This window comes from Aricia agestis, chromosome Z, assembly GCF_905147365.1.
Source record: "Aricia agestis chromosome Z, ilAriAges1.1, whole genome shotgun sequence".
Taxonomy (NCBI): Eukaryota; Metazoa; Arthropoda; class Insecta; order Lepidoptera; family Lycaenidae; genus Aricia; species Aricia agestis.
Genome location: NC_056428.1, coordinates 8,991,585 through 9,008,855, shown reverse-complemented (window position 1 = coordinate 9,008,855; position 17,271 = coordinate 8,991,585). Strand labels below are relative to the sequence as shown.

General features: G+C 39.9%; 3 protein-coding genes across 3 annotated transcripts; all 3 read right to left on the bottom strand.

Moving 5' to 3' along the window:
- Positions 1-4,434: 4,434 nt before the first annotated feature.
- Positions 4,435-5,600, bottom strand: LOC121739536 (proline-rich receptor-like protein kinase PERK2). Its single transcript, XM_042132053.1, has 2 exons — positions 5,589-5,600; positions 4,435-5,412 (listed from the first exon to the last, which is right to left on the bottom strand). The coding sequence occupies exons 1-2, from the start codon at positions 5,598-5,600 to the stop codon at positions 4,435-4,437; spliced, it is 990 nt and encodes a 329-aa protein (XP_041987987.1).
- A 3,582-nt stretch (positions 5,601-9,182) lies between these two features.
- Positions 9,183-10,012, bottom strand: LOC121739535. Its single transcript, XM_042132051.1, has 3 exons — positions 9,993-10,012; positions 9,397-9,440; positions 9,183-9,300 (listed from the first exon to the last, which is right to left on the bottom strand). Exons 1-3 carry the CDS (start codon positions 10,002-10,004, stop codon positions 9,183-9,185), a joined length of 174 nt encoding a protein of 57 aa, XP_041987985.1. The 5' UTR covers positions 10,005-10,012.
- A 2,902-nt stretch (positions 10,013-12,914) lies between these two features.
- Positions 12,915-13,364, bottom strand: LOC121739534 (cuticle protein 16.5-like). The gene is made up of 2 exons (XM_042132050.1): positions 13,324-13,364; positions 12,915-13,211 (listed from the first exon to the last, which is right to left on the bottom strand). The coding sequence occupies exons 1-2, from the start codon at positions 13,333-13,335 to the stop codon at positions 12,915-12,917; spliced, it is 309 nt and encodes a 102-aa protein (XP_041987984.1). The 5' UTR covers positions 13,336-13,364.
- Positions 13,365-17,271: the final 3,907 nt, after the last annotated feature.

The following is a 17,271-nucleotide window of genomic DNA, read 5'->3' as shown; positions in this document are numbered from 1 at the left end:
GAAAAACCCAACTTTACAGTAAAGCCAAAAAACTTTTTTAAAAATTCATAACTTCTATATTTATCAACATAGAACGTTAAAAATTGGAACGTATTTATATTAATCTGAGGCCTATACGATGAGTTTCTTGAAATTGTTCTAAAGTTGATATTTCATTGATTTTTAACAAGTTACGACAAAATATTTTTCTATTTTATGCAGCAGAAATGTTGTATCTTTGAGAGGAAATGTAAAGACAACTTAAAAAAGCAATTTTTTTTGAGCGACGGATCTGTCGTATCTCAAATATGACATGCTCCTACAAATTTCATTTCGCCGTATCTTGTTTACTTAATTAAATTGCATTACAACTTTTGGTTTAAGTGCAAAATCGGCGACAGACGTTGTTATAATGGAATGTTGTATCTTAAAGTGCATGAATCGTTGGTTTTAAAAGAATGTCATTATAACATATTATAAGAAATAATACGATTATTTACTTTTATTTGTTTATAATATAAGAAAATAAACAGGGAATTTTACATGTGTGCAGCAGAAAATTACGTGAAAAACGCACGGTGGAAGACTGCCACTCATTAAGGTGATGAGTGGCAGTGAAGAATGATGGCGAAAAGTTGCAGGAGCACTACCTGTGATATAGCCGATAGAGGAATCAGAGTGCAGCTACATCTCGGCGTAATTCCAAGGGGTCAAGCCTGTTTGAAATACTATGGCAGTCAACAATTCAAGCGGCTCTTCGTTGGATACGATCCAAAGGGAGTAGTTGGTATTTGGCGCCCCTGTCCAGTTGTAGAGTTGTAGACGTTAGCCCGGACTGGAATACTGTCTCGCTCTGTTAAAAACACCAAGCTTTTTCGAGGCTAGCTTGGCTTCACCCTCTAGATGACCCCGGAACTGGACTTCGCTCGATATGTTTACGCCAAGTATTTCAATGCTGGGGGAGATTGTTAAGGAGGTACCTTGAAAACAAGGAGATATATGACTATTGGTGACTTTTTAGTGGTGAACGCGTAAACTTGTATCTTGGCGGGGTTGAATTGGAATAAGTAACGTCGATCCTATGCAGAGACTTTCTCCTGTGAATTCTCTATTTCAGACACAAGTTCGTTTCGACTCTCAATGACATTTAGAAAAATAAAGGGGGAGCTGGTATATAGGGCATCAATTGTACTATCATTTGCATAGCAATAAATGCCGTTGGTCTGTAACATGTCATTGATCTGCTAAGAAAAATGTGACCCATTTGCATAAATTCTCGGGGAGCCTATATTATGGAAGCTTTTATAGCAGCGCTTTTTCCAAACCCTATCAAAGGCCTTTGTAATGTCCAAACTAACAGCCAATGTCTCTCCCTTCGACTCAATCACCTGAGCCCAACGATGAGTTAGGTACAAGAGATCACCAGGTGAGCGACCCTTTCGGAACCCGTACTGTTTGTCGCTTAGTAATCCCAAGCCGCCTAAGTATCGAAAGAGCTGGCTATTGATAATGGATTCCATAATCTGCGAGAAGACGAAGGTTATAACGATTGGTCTGTAGTTGGAAGGATATGAGCGGTCACCTATTTTGGGGATCGGGTACACCAAAGCTGTCTTGCAAGAAGCCGGGACAATGCCAGAAGTGTAGGAGAAACGAAAAAGACGTGTTAAGACTGGAGCCAACTCTGGAGCACACTTTTTCAACACAATAGAAGCCTCTCTACTTTCTACGAGGACGGGTTGGGGTCCTTAGAGAGGAGGAAGGTCGAGTGCGGTGTCCCACAAGTTTCGCATCTGGATGTGTCTTGCTTCGACTGGGTCCTGCGGTGTGCTCTTCTCTCGGGCATATTGCTCGTCTGTTACTGCGACCACACCTATGTCTTATTCCGAGAGAAGACCTTCGAGGAGGCTGCGCGGCTGGCTGAGGTGGGAGCATCCCTCATTGTCAGCCGTATAGAGTGGCTTGGGCTTTGGGTACGCCTAAGCAAGCCCGAAACCCTACTCTTCCGCGGACCCGGGAGGAGAGGTCCCCCACCCGGAGCACGACTCCTTATCGGAGAGATGGAGGTCAGAATGAGTCTGACGCTTAAATGTCTTGGACTCATCCTGGATGGGAGGAGGACCTTCGGCCCACATTTCCAACAGTTGGGACCGAAGGTCGTGAGGGTGGCGTCAGCGCTGGGCCGGCCTCTGCCTAATATAGGAGGGCCCAGCAAAGCCTGCAAGCGGCTTTACTCTGGGGTCTGTCAGAGTATAGCCCTGTACGGTGCCCCAATTTGGGCAGATTCCCTCACCGCTCGTAAGAATATATGAGAGGCCCAGCTGCGAAGAGCGCAGCGGGTCTTTGCGGTGAGCGTCCTGGGCGGCAGCCACTGCCCTAGTGGAAAACCCGGCGTGGGAGCTTGTTGCGACGGTCTCTGCCGAGTTGCACCTCCTCGTTTCAGAGAGGTCACGGGGCGAAGACCTACATTGGGAGGAGCTCCGGCGGGTCCGAAAGCTGGGATAGCAGTGGCTGTTAAGGAGGTGGGGTGAGGGCCTGGCGCAGGCCCAGTACGGTTAACGTACTGCTCCGGCTCTGCGTCCAGTTCTTGCGGCGCCGCAAGAGAAAACCCCTCACCTTCCGCCTTGCACAGGTACTCACTGGACACGGATGTTTCGGTGCGTACTTGTGTAATGTCGCCAGGAGGGAGCCAACGCCAGCCTGCCATGAGTGCGGTGCTGCGGAGGACACGGCCCAGTACACCCTCGAGGTGTGCGTTTGTTGGACCGTGCAGCACCATGATTTTTGGCGGTGCTTGGGCGGGACCTCTCGCTCTCGAGCATGGTTCGCTGCATGCTCGAGAGCGATGAGGCCTGGCAGGCGGCGGTCCCTTTCTGCGAAACCGTCCTTGCGTGCGAGAGGATGATCCATCCTCCGTTCCGCTCCGCTGGCGTAGGATGGGAGTACAGAGGCGTCGTTACGCGAACTTCCAAACTTCTGTCTAATCAGGGGCTCCGGTTTAGGATGGAAACCTGACCGGCTTAGCTAGTCCCGGCGCCGAGGGGAATGCTTCAGTTTGCCAAAGCGTTCCCTTATTTTGGAGGAAGTCCGGTCGTGGAGGGAGTCCTGTGTTAGACATATCCAGGACATCCCTCCATATACGGCTGAAGACAAACCGCAGGTGGTTTTAGTGGGTAATAGTCCCACATACCCCCGGGGTGATTCAGCTTAACTGAGGCACACCCTCAACCCGGGGCACCCATGATGGGTTGCCCTGCCCATCAAAAAAAGGCCCACTCTGCTTTCACTACACTTGAATAAGCTTCATTTATGACACGAATAAACGTGCATTGATACAATAGTGATAAGAATACAGCAACAAAATCGTTTTCTCAAATCGACGCTCGCGCATCAACTAACAGGCGTTAAGAACGGCGTATAATGAGCGCCGGCGAAGGTATCATAGAGGGGCGGGAGGAAAATGAAATGTCATTACTTATCACTGTATACATAACTCAACTATATTCGTTGGTTGTAAGTATAGGTTTAAGATTAAAATTATGTATTTAAAATGTAATAACTTTTTGATACCTATGAAATATGTATGAAATAAATTGTCGTATCTATAAAAGTACACAACATTTCCCGCAGCGAAATGCGAATGTTGTATTTTAGGCGACAGAAATGTCGTAACTCATTCAAATCAAATTCGAGCGTTAAAAAACCTGTGTCGTATCTTTTTCTAATTTCTCACGCATTGTCGTATCTATCTTTTATTCAAAAATTGCAGTTTTTCGTCTAGTTACGACAATTTTTTTTAAGGTCTGTGCTAAAAGGTGGTAAAAATCCATGGTCGTATCTTTACTAGAATTTATCGTAGAAAGACGAGATATAGACAATTCGATGCAGATTTTTTTTTATACAACAATCAATTAAAAAGTGATTTTGGCCAAAATTCAAGTTACGCCACTTCCGCTTTCACCCGTCGATATTGCGGGAATCAATTATTGTTGGAAGTGTCAATTATTTTCTTTATTATTTTATTAATTTCACATCAAACGTCTATGGCTCCCGAAAGGAAGGTCGTTGACCGCATCAGCCTTATAAAGAATTGATAAATGATATTAGTCATAAGATTTATTTTCCATTTTAGAATCTTCATGTTTTGGGTAGCTAATCTACCTGTATGACCTATTATGCCTTATGAAACTTATCCTTACTCTTAAGATTCTATAATAGCAGTTATTTGCAATTTGCATCACAAGAAAAAAGAAAGTGCTAAAAAAGAAGAAAATAAACGTAAAAACATAAAGTAATTTATTATATATTTACATCCTTAAATATTTACAGTGACGTGCTAACAAGTGATTACTACTAAATTTACATTCATTTCTTGACCTCATTACTCGTATAAAGTTTTTAATCGAGGCCCAAAAATAAATCTAAATTGAGGAGTAATTTGGCTAAGTAATAAAATTACAGTCGCGGCGGCTTCGACGCAGGCCTGCTTATTGGCCTTATAGTGGTCTCTTCCACATCTCTCGATCTGCTCCTGATATTTTGTGGATTTCTTTGTACCTTTCTAGAAGCTTGCGTGGAGGCCGGCACTCTCACAACTCGTGTTCTGTACGAAACTGGTCTTATTATTATCTTAGCCGTCTTTGGTATGTAAGTGTGAACGTGAGGAACCGCTTTCAGGGCTAGGTGATGGTGGCCATGGTGGTGATGATGATGATGGTGGAGATCCAACGGAGGTGGAGCAATATACGCCAATGGGACAGGAACTACCTCAACGCTGGTTTTCAGTTTTTGGGGCTTCTGACGTGGTGGCGGTAGGGGGAGACCGTAGTGCTTGAAATTGACGTTCTCGTTGGAAGGTAACGCTTGAGCGAAGCTGTTGTCGATGTTCGAGGGTAGAGCGGTTGTTGATTCCTGCTCCTGCTCTGTCGTCGTTTGGATCGTGGTTGAAGTTGGTGTGGTCGAATCCGTGTTGAAGTTGGTGTCAGGTGGTTGAGCTAGCCCGAAGCCTGGTGGGAAACCGAACGGAAAGGGCGGTAGGAGGAACGTAGCAACAGGGGCGGCAGCGTGTGCGGTTGCGATGGCTATAGCAATATTAGGATCAGCTGGTAGCGGTGCATTCGTGGGGTTCGCTGGCACTGCCGTGGTTCTGGTAGCTTCTACCACCACTGGCGGTGCTGGTGCGACTGGTACTACTTGCGGTGGTGCCTGAGCTACGGGGAAAACTTGTAGCGGTGGAGGCGGGGCTACAGGTACGACTTGTAATGGCGGCGGAGGAGCTACCGGTACCACTCCCAGCGGTGGTGCTACCAGTCGGTTGTATGTCCTCTCGAAGTACTGTGAGCTGGAAGCCGTGACGACGGGGGCGGCTCCAACTGGTAATTCATGGTGGACTCCAGAGCCTAGGACTCCGCATGCTGCCGAGAGTAGAAGAACCTGAAAAAGACATAACGTACTAAGCTTTTGAAATATTTTATGGGTAGTAATTCGGAAGAAGTAAGAAATGTTTTTTTTTTAATTGATGATAGTGATTTAATTAAATATTTATGTGATAATTATAATAACACTAGATAAGACGCAAATTCGGCATTTTTATTAAAAAAAAGAACTACCGGCACTATCATAGTTGCAACGTCCCCCAGTCCGCTTATCGTTATGAGCCCATTAGAAAATGGCGCCGTCACTTATATATAGGGTGTAACAAATTTTGCATAGCAGTGTGGCAATGTGACCTGCGTACTGGAATACCAAATATTCAATGGGCAATGTCGGACCTTGATGGCTACAAAAATCGTCTTCATTTTACGACGCGCGAATAATAACTAGACGTGGGCATTTGGAAAGTGATTAAGTTACAACGCCCTTTGCACCCAAACACTTCGATAAACTGGCTGGTTTGATACAACCTACAAAAAGCTGCCCACAAATGAGTTTTTTTCCACTGACTGAGGTATTTCAGGAAACACAAGGACTAAAGAGTTCTAGTCATAGAAAGACACAAAAATTCCTCAGGAAACATCAGCAAATTTGCCTCACTCAACTAAGTATACTCACGTAGCTTCCTAATAACTAAATACAAACGCAAAAGCTATGAAATTCGACCAGCTCGGATAATTTCAGTACGGTACCTTATTTAACTTTGATTACTACTTTGTTATTTGATTCGTAGCAAGATAGAACCTACGCTATTCATTCAGGTTATGTCAAGTCAACGTGAAGTGTGAGCTGGACTTGATACCCGTAACCCGACCAAATTACGTAAACTAGCCATGCTGCTTGAATCATTCAAAAATTCACTTCTCTGCTCTTTTCCCGGTCTATTCAATAAACAATAAGTTTTGAGTTGGCTATCACTGCCTTTAAAGCTAAGTGACATCTCACGTTTTCCTCTTCATTCTCGTGTATAAATGTTTGTTAGTTTTTCGCCTTCCCTCAAAACATGATCCAGGAAAATTACGCATTCTTCTCATACTGCAATCTGCATAGTAGTTGGAGGAGGGGAAGAGGGGATTTCGGGACAAGCTCGAGCGTGTCAGATTAAGCTTGTATAGGCTTCCGACATGTGTCAAGTTATCATGGTATAGAAATCAGATTGCTCACATGGTGGGTTAAAAACTTTTTTTAATATTGAAATGTCATCGGATCTTTCAGATTAAGATAGGGGATGCTTAGTTTACCCTAAAGAAGCTTCCATATAGAGCACTGATGATTCAAAGGTTAGGTTAGCCTGTAGGGACATTTTAAAATATAAAAATTAAAGCTTCATATTTTCCTTTTTAAGCTTCGCAGATATTTTATTTTGCACTAAACTAAATGATTTAGTCCTTGTTGTCTAAAATATATTTATATTTTACCTAAATAAGCAATGTTCTGAATATATTTTCTTTTTCAAAATTTTTGGCTGCACTGGTTTCTGAACCCACCGCTAAAATTAAAAAACGCTCTTATTATTATTTTATCAGTTTTACCTAATGTAAAACACCTACTAGGTGTCTATGATGCTCGAGTGACTACACAATTAACACCTTCCCCTCTCCTACTATAGCATTCACGTAATTAATATCAAATTCGCACTGCTGACATAACAAAAATATTATGTTTACACTTAATTATAATATTCCGTTTTCTTTTTTAAAATACTAATAGAAGCTATTTTTCTTTTTTTCAGTGAATGATTTAAAAAATTTGAATAAAATGCTTAAGAACTAATACCAGAAAATGGGCAGCAATATTACCTTATGATTTGGAGAGTATATTTTATTGCCCTTGCCCTTGGAAGCTCATAAATTAAAGTTACTTACTAGTTTTTCTACTTAAATAAAAAATCGGCCATGTGTGAGTTGGACTCGCGAACGAAGGGCTCCGTACCACTTTAGAGAAAAATAAGAAAAAAATGTGTTTTTTATACGGGATCCCACCTTAATTTTTAATTCTAATTAAATTTTACTGTGAATTAGTAAAATATAAATAAAACTATAAATATTTTGTGTACATTTCAGGTGGCTACCTCTTGTGATCATTGATACCGAGCAAAAAATTTAAAAAAAATCCCGTGTTTTGTATGGAAGTCCCGCTATATTAATTTTATTTTGTTTAGTATTTGTTGTTATAGCGGGAACAGAAGTACCTACATAATCTTCTGTGAAAATTTCAAATCTCTAGCTATTACCGTTCTTGCGTTACAGCCTGGCGACATACATACAGACGGACAGACATCGAAGTTTCAGTAGGTCCCGTTTTTACCCTTTGGGTACGGAACCCTAAAAAGCAAGTATTACTTTTGGAGCTTACGAAGTTGTCTTTATTAATTGCGTATTATATTAGCAACACACAAAATCAAGGTTTAGCCGTTTAGTTTGCAAGTTAAAACAAAAGCGCTTATCTATATAAGAATTCACATACTTAATCATTAATAATATTATCTCTTGCGATCGAGATTTTATTTGCAAGACGTATTTGTTTATTTGCCAGTGTCGATAAATGGTTGAATAATATAGTTTCGTGTATTAAGTACGATTAAAGTTTGAAACACATGTACATTTTGTTTTAAATATCCTGTAGACATTTAAAAGCAATGTTTCTACAAAATGCGTACAATTTTTTTTGGTCACCTATAAACATTAATAATTTCAATCAACGACTTTGTCGTGAAAATACTATTTGTAAATTATATCGCTAGCTTTCTACAGGTTTCTAAAAAATATTCATTAGCAACTTGTAACCATTTTGCTCTCAATAGGGCACTTTATATGCGAACCTCCTATCGAAAATTTTGCAAAATTAATTTTCCCTCCCTTTTGTTCTACTCAAGTTTTTATTAAATAGCTGTTTACAGATTTAGTAAATAAGGCGGAAATACAAGGTACCGCTTAGAATACTAAGAGCGAAAATTATACTGCTCGGAGCATTGAACTGTACGTCGTTTATCTTAATTTTAGGTACAGAATTCGGCTTAGGTGAAGCAATTCTGTTATGTTCTAAGAAATACACAATATTATGTTTACAGATTAAGCTTTAGATTTGTGGAACACCTAAAACATTCTACAGGCTGTAACAAAACAAAGTAATAATACTTTAGGCTGTGTATGAGTCCCCCTGTCACAGTATTACAATATATCTTACAATAATATTGTAATACTGTGCCCCAGTATAGAGTTGAAGGAAAGTAGCAGTACTTAAACTTTTTTGGAACTATGTGTTATGAATTTATGAATCACCTCATACAAAGGTGATTCATAAAATCATAACACTCGGACGCACAGTGTACGGAGGAGACGAAAAATCGGAAATTTTCTATTTTCTTCCATTTTGAATAGGTATTAGTATAATGAATGCAGCAGTAGAACACCCGCGTGTCAATTTGAAATAGTTTTTAAGTTTAGCGTTTTTTTGCGGCACACAATAACAGAAAAATGCCGTTTCAGCGCTACTTTTATTAGCGAACTCTATTATGTGTCCCTGAATGCCCTGAACTTTTTTTACTTGTTGCATATAAACTAGAAGGCTACCAAGAAGTATTTTAATTGAGTCGCTACAAGGCACGAGCGCCTACCTAAAATTAACTTTTGACAAACTTAAGTAAATTAAATGTTCTTATTAATTTAAAAATAGTTTAGTGGATTACGAATTCAGGATTATTATGACTTGAATGAAAAAATAATGGATAAATTAATGCAATGAAAATTTTATTTGAATACCAATGGGGCTTAAACAGCTACAACAGCGGGGGCAGCAACGTATGGGGCGGCGGCAGCGACGTAGGGGGCAGCGACGTAGGGGGCAGCAACGTAGGACGCGGCAGGAGCGACGTAAGCGGCCAAACCGTTGTTGATACGGTGGTAGTACTGGGAGCTAGACGCGGTAACTATCGGCGCTGGTGCTGCCACGAGCGGTGCTGGTGCAGCCACGATTGCGGCGCTGGGCTTGGCAGCGGCGATAGCCACCAAAGCAAAGATCAGAATTACCTGTATTGAAAAACATTTTATCAGTAACCTGTAAGTAATAATGGGGATTGTCCATTTTTTTCTAATTTTGCTTATTACAAAAACATTTCGAGGAATAAGGTCAGTGATCGTTTTTCTGTATATAAAAGAAAAAAATACCCATTAGTTACCTATATTTTTGAACAAATATGTTTAACCTTAGTTTGACCTTCAATGGCGTTAAATAAGCAATAATTCGACCAACGTTACATTCCGAACTTTTGGTAAACTTCTCGTATCAGCTTTCACATAATGAAAACTTGCATTTGACGAACCAGCCATTATAAATAAGATTGAAAGGAAATTTAAGACACTACAGAGGTCAATTGGCCGCCGGTGATGACGTCAGAGCGAAACTTTAAAAATTTATTGAGAAAAAACTAGCCAATGAATTTCAAAATTATTTAATTTATATTCTTAAAATACCCTATTTTAACGAAAAAATATATAAAAAGTACATGTGATTTTTTTTGGACAATGCCCATTCTGTAAGAAATTATTTATACATGAATTGTCTGTAAAACTGATACTTACGATTTTCATCATTTCTGATGTTTGTGTACTAAGTGTGAGTACTAAAGTGCTGCTCAGTTAAGCTAAGTCTGAGATTATATAGCAAGCACTAAATTGTGTCGCAATGAAAATGGTCGCGACCTCTGTTTCTTCAATTGTTTAATATGTATGATCGGTAGTGCTACTCTTTAAATTTTTAGCTCTGAAAGTGATTACAATAAAATATTATAAAGAAAAAACCGGCCAAGTGCATGTCGCGCCACGCGCAATATAGGGTTCCGTAGTATCGCTAGTTTTTTATAATTTCTGTATGGTCAATGAATGTACATTTATAACGTGTTGTACACTACTAACAATATCATCTCAGTTACGTTCAAAGGAATTTGAACGAAAAGTTCCTTTATACTTCGCCGAATATTTTTTTTAGTTGATCGACTATAATTCAAAAACTTATGAATCCTTCTTAGCCGTGATAGTTTTCCTTTTAAAATGAGCATATTTCCTACCCTCGTGAATTTTTTCACATTTCCAGGAGCAACCGTTTAGCTGGTACGAGTAGAAGGGGGGACACCGCGGGCTCTAACGATTTTTTCCACTTTAATCAAATCAAATCATTTATTTCGGGCATCAGAGGCCCATAAAACATATAGGTACTTAAATCTAATATACATATTTAATATATAATAAATACCTTAAAACTAACATACATATTTTATTTCTACTTAAAAAACTAATACTGTCACGCCGGCGACATGACTCGTTTCGTTCCGAAGTCTCCCCCGGAACCTCCGGTAGACCACATCCATCTGCCAGAACTCCGGCGCCTCGAAAGTCGACAGAAGATCCGTCGGTACTCTCACCACAAAGGAGCTAAAGTTAACTTTGTGACGAGACTGCAGACGCTCGACCCTCAGGCGCAGTGTCGTCTTCTCCGGATGTAGTCCACGACATCCTCGACCTCCATGGACCAGAGCAGGCGGGATATGTAAAGGGGCGTTGCGGGGACCTCGCTAAAACTTCATATTTCACAAAAGGATCCCTAAATCGGAAAATGGTCATGGAATAATCATAATATTTAAAAAAAAAACTAACCAACGACACCTCACGCGATGGGGTGGACGCAGAAAAAATAAATCATCCCCGCTTGATGTGTATGGGAGGTACCATAAAAAATTAAGATTTTATACCTAGTAGTACCATTTTGTCGGATGTGCATTCATGCCGAATTACAGCTTTGTAGGCCTAATAGTCTCTGAAAAAACCGCGGACAGACAGACAGGCGGACAGACGGACGGACAGATCGAAACTAGGGTTCCTTGTTGACTTCGGAACCCTAAAAAGTAATAAAAATTACTCATACAAAATTTTAATACTCATACAAGATTACTTCTTAATTCACACATTAATGAAATATCTGATTTTAGTTAATTTTATTAGGACTTCGCCTATTTCCTGATATTTTATTAAGTGAAATAATGTATTGCTTAATTCTAAACATAATTGATTTTACTTGTTTTAACGTATCGTACTCAAAATTTATACTTATTTTAGACCACATTAAAATATTTTCGAAATCTGCTATACAAAATTAGGGCGACAATAAATTTTATAATCTATGTAATCAGGCAATTTATCTTATGAAATAATCTTAGGGTGGAATATACCACCACAATGGCCGAAACGTCCCAGGTCCTAGGTCCAGGTCCCGCAGGGGAACTCGGGGTGGTGGTGTGGGGACGCCACCACGGGCGCCACCCATTGCACCGAGTCCCGAGACGGTCGTGATGCGCCTCATGTTCCTGCGTATCGCGATACAATCGGAGGAGCCTCGGGCCTCTGTTTGGCCTAGGAGGTTAAAACCTCCGATATAGAGAGAGGCCTGCGTAAATTAAGCAGGCGTTGCGCTGTCGGAACTGTGGAGTAATGTTCTATGGGACCCGTCCGGCGTCCATCATATCCGTCAGCAGCAAGAGAAGGAAATTCGCAGAGTTTTAGTGGGTTTTAATTTCATAACATTATTTTTTGTGGTATATTTATAGTTAATCAAATAGTTAATTTAAAAATGGTGGTACTAGTCACTTATATTATAGGTTTATTTGTTTTTTTCGCCACACGATGCAGTGCGGCGGCGGTGCGGTGCGACTGACCGGTGCAGCTCCAGTTTCCTACTTATAAAAATATATGGTAATACTAATTGGTATGACATGGTATCGCACACGGCGCCGTCCAGTGCGTTTCGGCGCTGCACCACACGCACACCGGAATCGAGACGAGGCGGGGAGGGGTGTACGTAGGGCAGTCAACAGCGAACGTGATGCCCGCGACGCATGCCCTCTGACCGTATCCAAAACTTCAAAAATAACAATATTGGCGTTGCGTTCCTTGACGCTGATGAAAGTTGATGACGAAAATTGAAGATGAAAGTGCACAGAGTGGACATAGCTAATAGGGTTTTATGAATTTTGGCGCAACGGCATTGCGAGTGTCATCTAGTAATTTATAAATTTTCTGTTCATGTGCTGTACTTCACTAGTAAGTAATTAAACTCATCCTAAATGGCTGGACCGATTTTCATGATATACTTTTTAAATTTAATCCCAGTTGGGTTAACTCTACAGTGAATTCATTGTAATTAAATTCAAAAAAATTAAAAATTTTGTCTCTTTCGTCGAAAACATATTTTATTAATATTATGCTTTTACATCCTTAGGGGTGGGCTTCATAAAATCTGTTCTTAGCGGGTCTAGTGTTTATAACCCTATAAGGAATTTACCTGCCAAAATTTCTGCCATAATATTTGTAGATGTAGTTTCCAGGTTTTGTAATTAATACTGGTATTTGGCTTTTGTGACTTTTTTAGATATAAATGAATAAAGATAGTGTTGGTAGGTTCATAAGTCATTTATTATATATATCACAGCATCGCTCAATGGATTAAGCAGTTTAAGCGGCTACAACGTAGGGAGCAGCGGCGGCGACGTAAGAAGCGGGAGCGGCGACGTACGGAGCAGCTGCGTAGGACGCAGCAGCGGGGGCTGCGACGTAGGGAGCGGCAGGCGCGACGTAAGCGGCGGGGGCTGCGACGTAGGCGGCGAGTACATTGTTGTTTCGGTGGTAGTATTGCGAGCTGGAGGCGGTTACTATTGGCGCTGGAGCTGCCACGATTGGTGCTGATGCGGCAAAAAATGCTGCGCTAGGCTTCGCAGCGGCCATAGCCACTAGGGCAGACATGAGGATCACCTGAAAATAACCAAATATAAGTTGAATCATTATGTTATCTAATCAAGTATTCGATTTCGATTTTCTAGATATTTCGAATTGAACTTTTTATTAATTGATATTTTACACTTACAATTTTCATCATTTTGATGATTAAAGATGCTGCTGCTAGTACAGAAGTGATACGGTATCAGTGTTAGTGGTCATTTTATACCTAGTAGCTTCTAAAAGTGTGTCGCAATAGTCTCCAAACGTGGCTGCGTCTCTGGCATTGGCAGTGCGTGATTTGAATCTGTTCCACATTTCGCCACTGGTTGGGGCATTGGGCATTATTCAATGACTCGACTTGGCTCCAGACAATTCTATTTTTAAGACACATCACACAATACATAAACAATATAATGTTGTACTTAATGTTTCTTTTTTTTTAATTTAGGATAGGTAGGTAATTACCTACCTCTATTCGGCCTGTAATTACTTCACTAAACATAAATTTTCACGAGTCAAGCCCTTACGTGCCGAAGTATTTCCTAGTCTATTTTTTTTTTCAATAAATATAAGGTAGCAAACGGGTCACCAGCACCCGTGCAGCATGGCTACAGTACAAGTACGAAAGTATTGATAAACAGCGGAAATAAACTGAAGGAGTCGTTTCGATCTTTACCGCGGCTAGCCGTAATCGACAAAATGGCCATAAAATTGCAAATATAATAAATATATTTTCAAGCAACTTGCAAAACTACACGAAGAGTTATAAGGTTTTCCGAACGAAAAAGTATTTCAAAAAGATAAAATATCTTAATATATATATTTCTTGTGTGCGTGTGTATGTGACTGAACTCCTCCTAAACGACTGGACCAATTTTGATGAAATTTTTTGTGTGTGTTCGTGGAGATTCGAGAATGGTTTAGATTTACAGTTTGGTCTACTGGAAAATGTTTTTTTAATTAATTTCTTATTTATAAGGAGTTGTTGATTTTGGAATGTTTTACATTAGATCCGGATGGACGTTGCCATGGTGACATAATTATTTAGTCACTGCAATAATAATATGGGCGAAATACTTTATATGGCAAAACAACGTTTGCCGGAACAGCTAGTATACGTATATAATGTTTAAATTAGATTTTCAAGCCGGTATCCTGACAAAAATAAAAACTTTAAAGCCTCTTTTTAGGAAAATGTTTTGCTTTGACAAAATTGCATAGAATTTAATGTTAGAGTGCTTATTGGCGATCGATTCCATAATACTATTTGCGAAAGACCGCAAGTAAAGTCTGGTATACCCCCTGGAATGGGATCTCCATTAAAAACTAAATCATAAATCAGTCTTACAAAACATGTTTGATGTATAATAGCCACGAAACTAAAACAAAAATAATAGCCCCCATTTTATTTAGTTTTTAGTATTTGTTGTTATAGCGGTAACAGGAATACACTATCTGTAAAATTTTAGAAGTCTAGCTATAGCGGTTCTTCAGATACAGCCTGGAGACAGACAGAAGGAGAGACAACGAAGTATTAGAAATAGGGTCCCGTTTTAATAAGGGTTCCGTAGTCCACAAGGAACCCTTATAGTTTCGGTCTGTCCGTCCGTCTGTCCATCTGTCCGTCTGTCCGTCCGTCTGCCTGTCTGTCTGTCTGTTTGTCTATCCGCGGTTTTTCTCAAAGACTATAGGACCTACAAAGCTGTAATTTGGCATGAATGTACCATCGAGGAAATTAATTCCTAGGCAGTTGACGGACCTATGTAATGTGGTCGCTTGTGTTAGTTCAATGTTAGCTGTGATCGATCGGATGGGTTTGACTTAAGGCTTCGGCCAAACCTACGCGACCACGCGACTGCGAAGCGGGAGCGTCAATACAAAACACACATTTGACAAGTTGTCAAATGTGTTTTGTATTGACGCTCCCGCTTCGCAGTCGCGTGGTCGCGTAGGTTTGTTCAAACCTTAACGCGGCTAAATTACTTAGGTCCGCCATCTGCCTAGGAATCAACTTCTCTGATAGTACGTATTAATGATGCTGACAAAATGGTACAAGATTTTTTTATGGTACCTTCCCTACACATCAAGCGGGGATGAATTTTTTTTCGCGTCCACCCCGTCGTGTGGGGTGTCGTTGGATAGGTTTTTAAAAAATATTATGAGTGTTCATAGATACTTTTCCGATTTAGGGATCCATTTGTGTACTATTAAGTTTTAACACATCAAGCCCCATAAACTCACCGGTGAGCGAGACACAATAGAATAACAATAGATTTCCAAGTATACATGATCGAAGGATTAAAGTGGAAAAAATCGTTAGAGTCCAGTGCCCCCCCCCCCCCCCCCCTCTACTACCAGCTAAACTTCTGGAAATGGGAAAGATTCACGAGAGTAGGAACCTAATATTCTGAATTTAAAAGGAAAACTATCACGGCTAAAAATCTTTGAAAGTAACTGAGATGATGTTTTTATACTCCACTCGGGCTAACTTGTCGCTAGCGGTCAATGACTCCCTGTCAAAAACTTGTCATTTCCCATATAAAACCACGATTGACAATATCTGACACTTCATTGTCAATCGCGGTTCATATGGAAAATGACAAGTTTTTGACAGGGAGTCAATGACCGCTAGCGACAAGTTAGCCCGAGTGGAGTATAGTAATGTAAAACACGTTATAAATGTACCATCGAGGAAGTTGATTCCAATGCAATTGACAGACCAACGTTATTTGGTCGAATATGTCAATTCAATGTTAATTGTGATCTGTCAGCTGGGTTTGACGTAACGCAACCAAACTACTTAGGTCGCCGATTTGCATAGGAATCAACTTCTCTGATAGTACATTCATTGACATACAAAAATTTTAAAAAACTAGCGGTACTACGGAACCCTATTTTGCGTGTGACCCGACATTCACTTGGTCGGTTTTTACTCTTTGGGTACTCTAAAAACTCTAAAAAAGCAAGAGATAATAATCTCTTAACAAGTGAACTACATGAAAAATCCAGATCTCAAAATTAGATGGATGTAACTTCAGAAGGCAGAACAGTGAAGTTCAAGTTACATCTTAGAATATTAGGCATCAAACTAAAACCCTAACACGTAAGTTCACGTAACGCCGCATGTAAATTCGTATTTATATTGGCGATTACATATAACTAATAATACTCAGTATATGTTTAGAATATTACGCAACATGATATGGGACATACACAGGACAGGCTGCGCCGGATATATGTTAGCACCAGACATATTGCGTAATTATTACCTGTGAATTCGCTCGTACATGACTTTGACAATACAACCCTTTGACCTTTTTGATCAGGGATAATCGACCTTCGGCACGCAATATTGTTGACTTCCTTACTTTTACCACAGAATAGATAATAGTACGTAAGTACTTTTACTCCGGATCGAACCATTGATTTTATTGAATCGAGTAACTGATAAATGGGCCAGAACGCCCTGGAATATTGGTACAGGTTCCCTAGAACATTTATTTGACCTGATTACTATCAAGCTAATTTTTCGTGAGTAGCTTCATTTTGATAAGACAAACAATAATTTCCTATGCGACAATTCTCGAAAGTGGTAGCTAACAGAAATCGACGTAGAAAGGATTAAAATATATTTCGATTTGATCGATTGTTCTATTTATTTGTAGGACAATGTTACTCCTAAATTATATTATATCTACCTTTGATTATATACTACCTATTAACCTATCAATCAGGTGGTTAGGGTTCCGTTTTAGGGTTCTGTAATCAACAAGTCCTCGTTGACTACCGCGGCACCCTTTTAAGGCGAGGATAAACCCCAATTTGTTATTCCGCTACTTCCGGTTTACCTAGTTCCAATATAATAACGAAGTTTTAAAAAATTTGAGGTATAAAGCACAATATTTAAAATACCTTAAACCATAAACATTTTAATAAAACTTAACACTTTGGCTGTAATTAATTTACAAACTCACCTCCGATAAAAATCTATTTCATCGAAATATAAGTATTAACTAGGATAATTATACATTTTATTTGAATAAGTTGTTAGTAAATGTATATTAAAAATTCTTTAACCGAACAATTTTGTTTC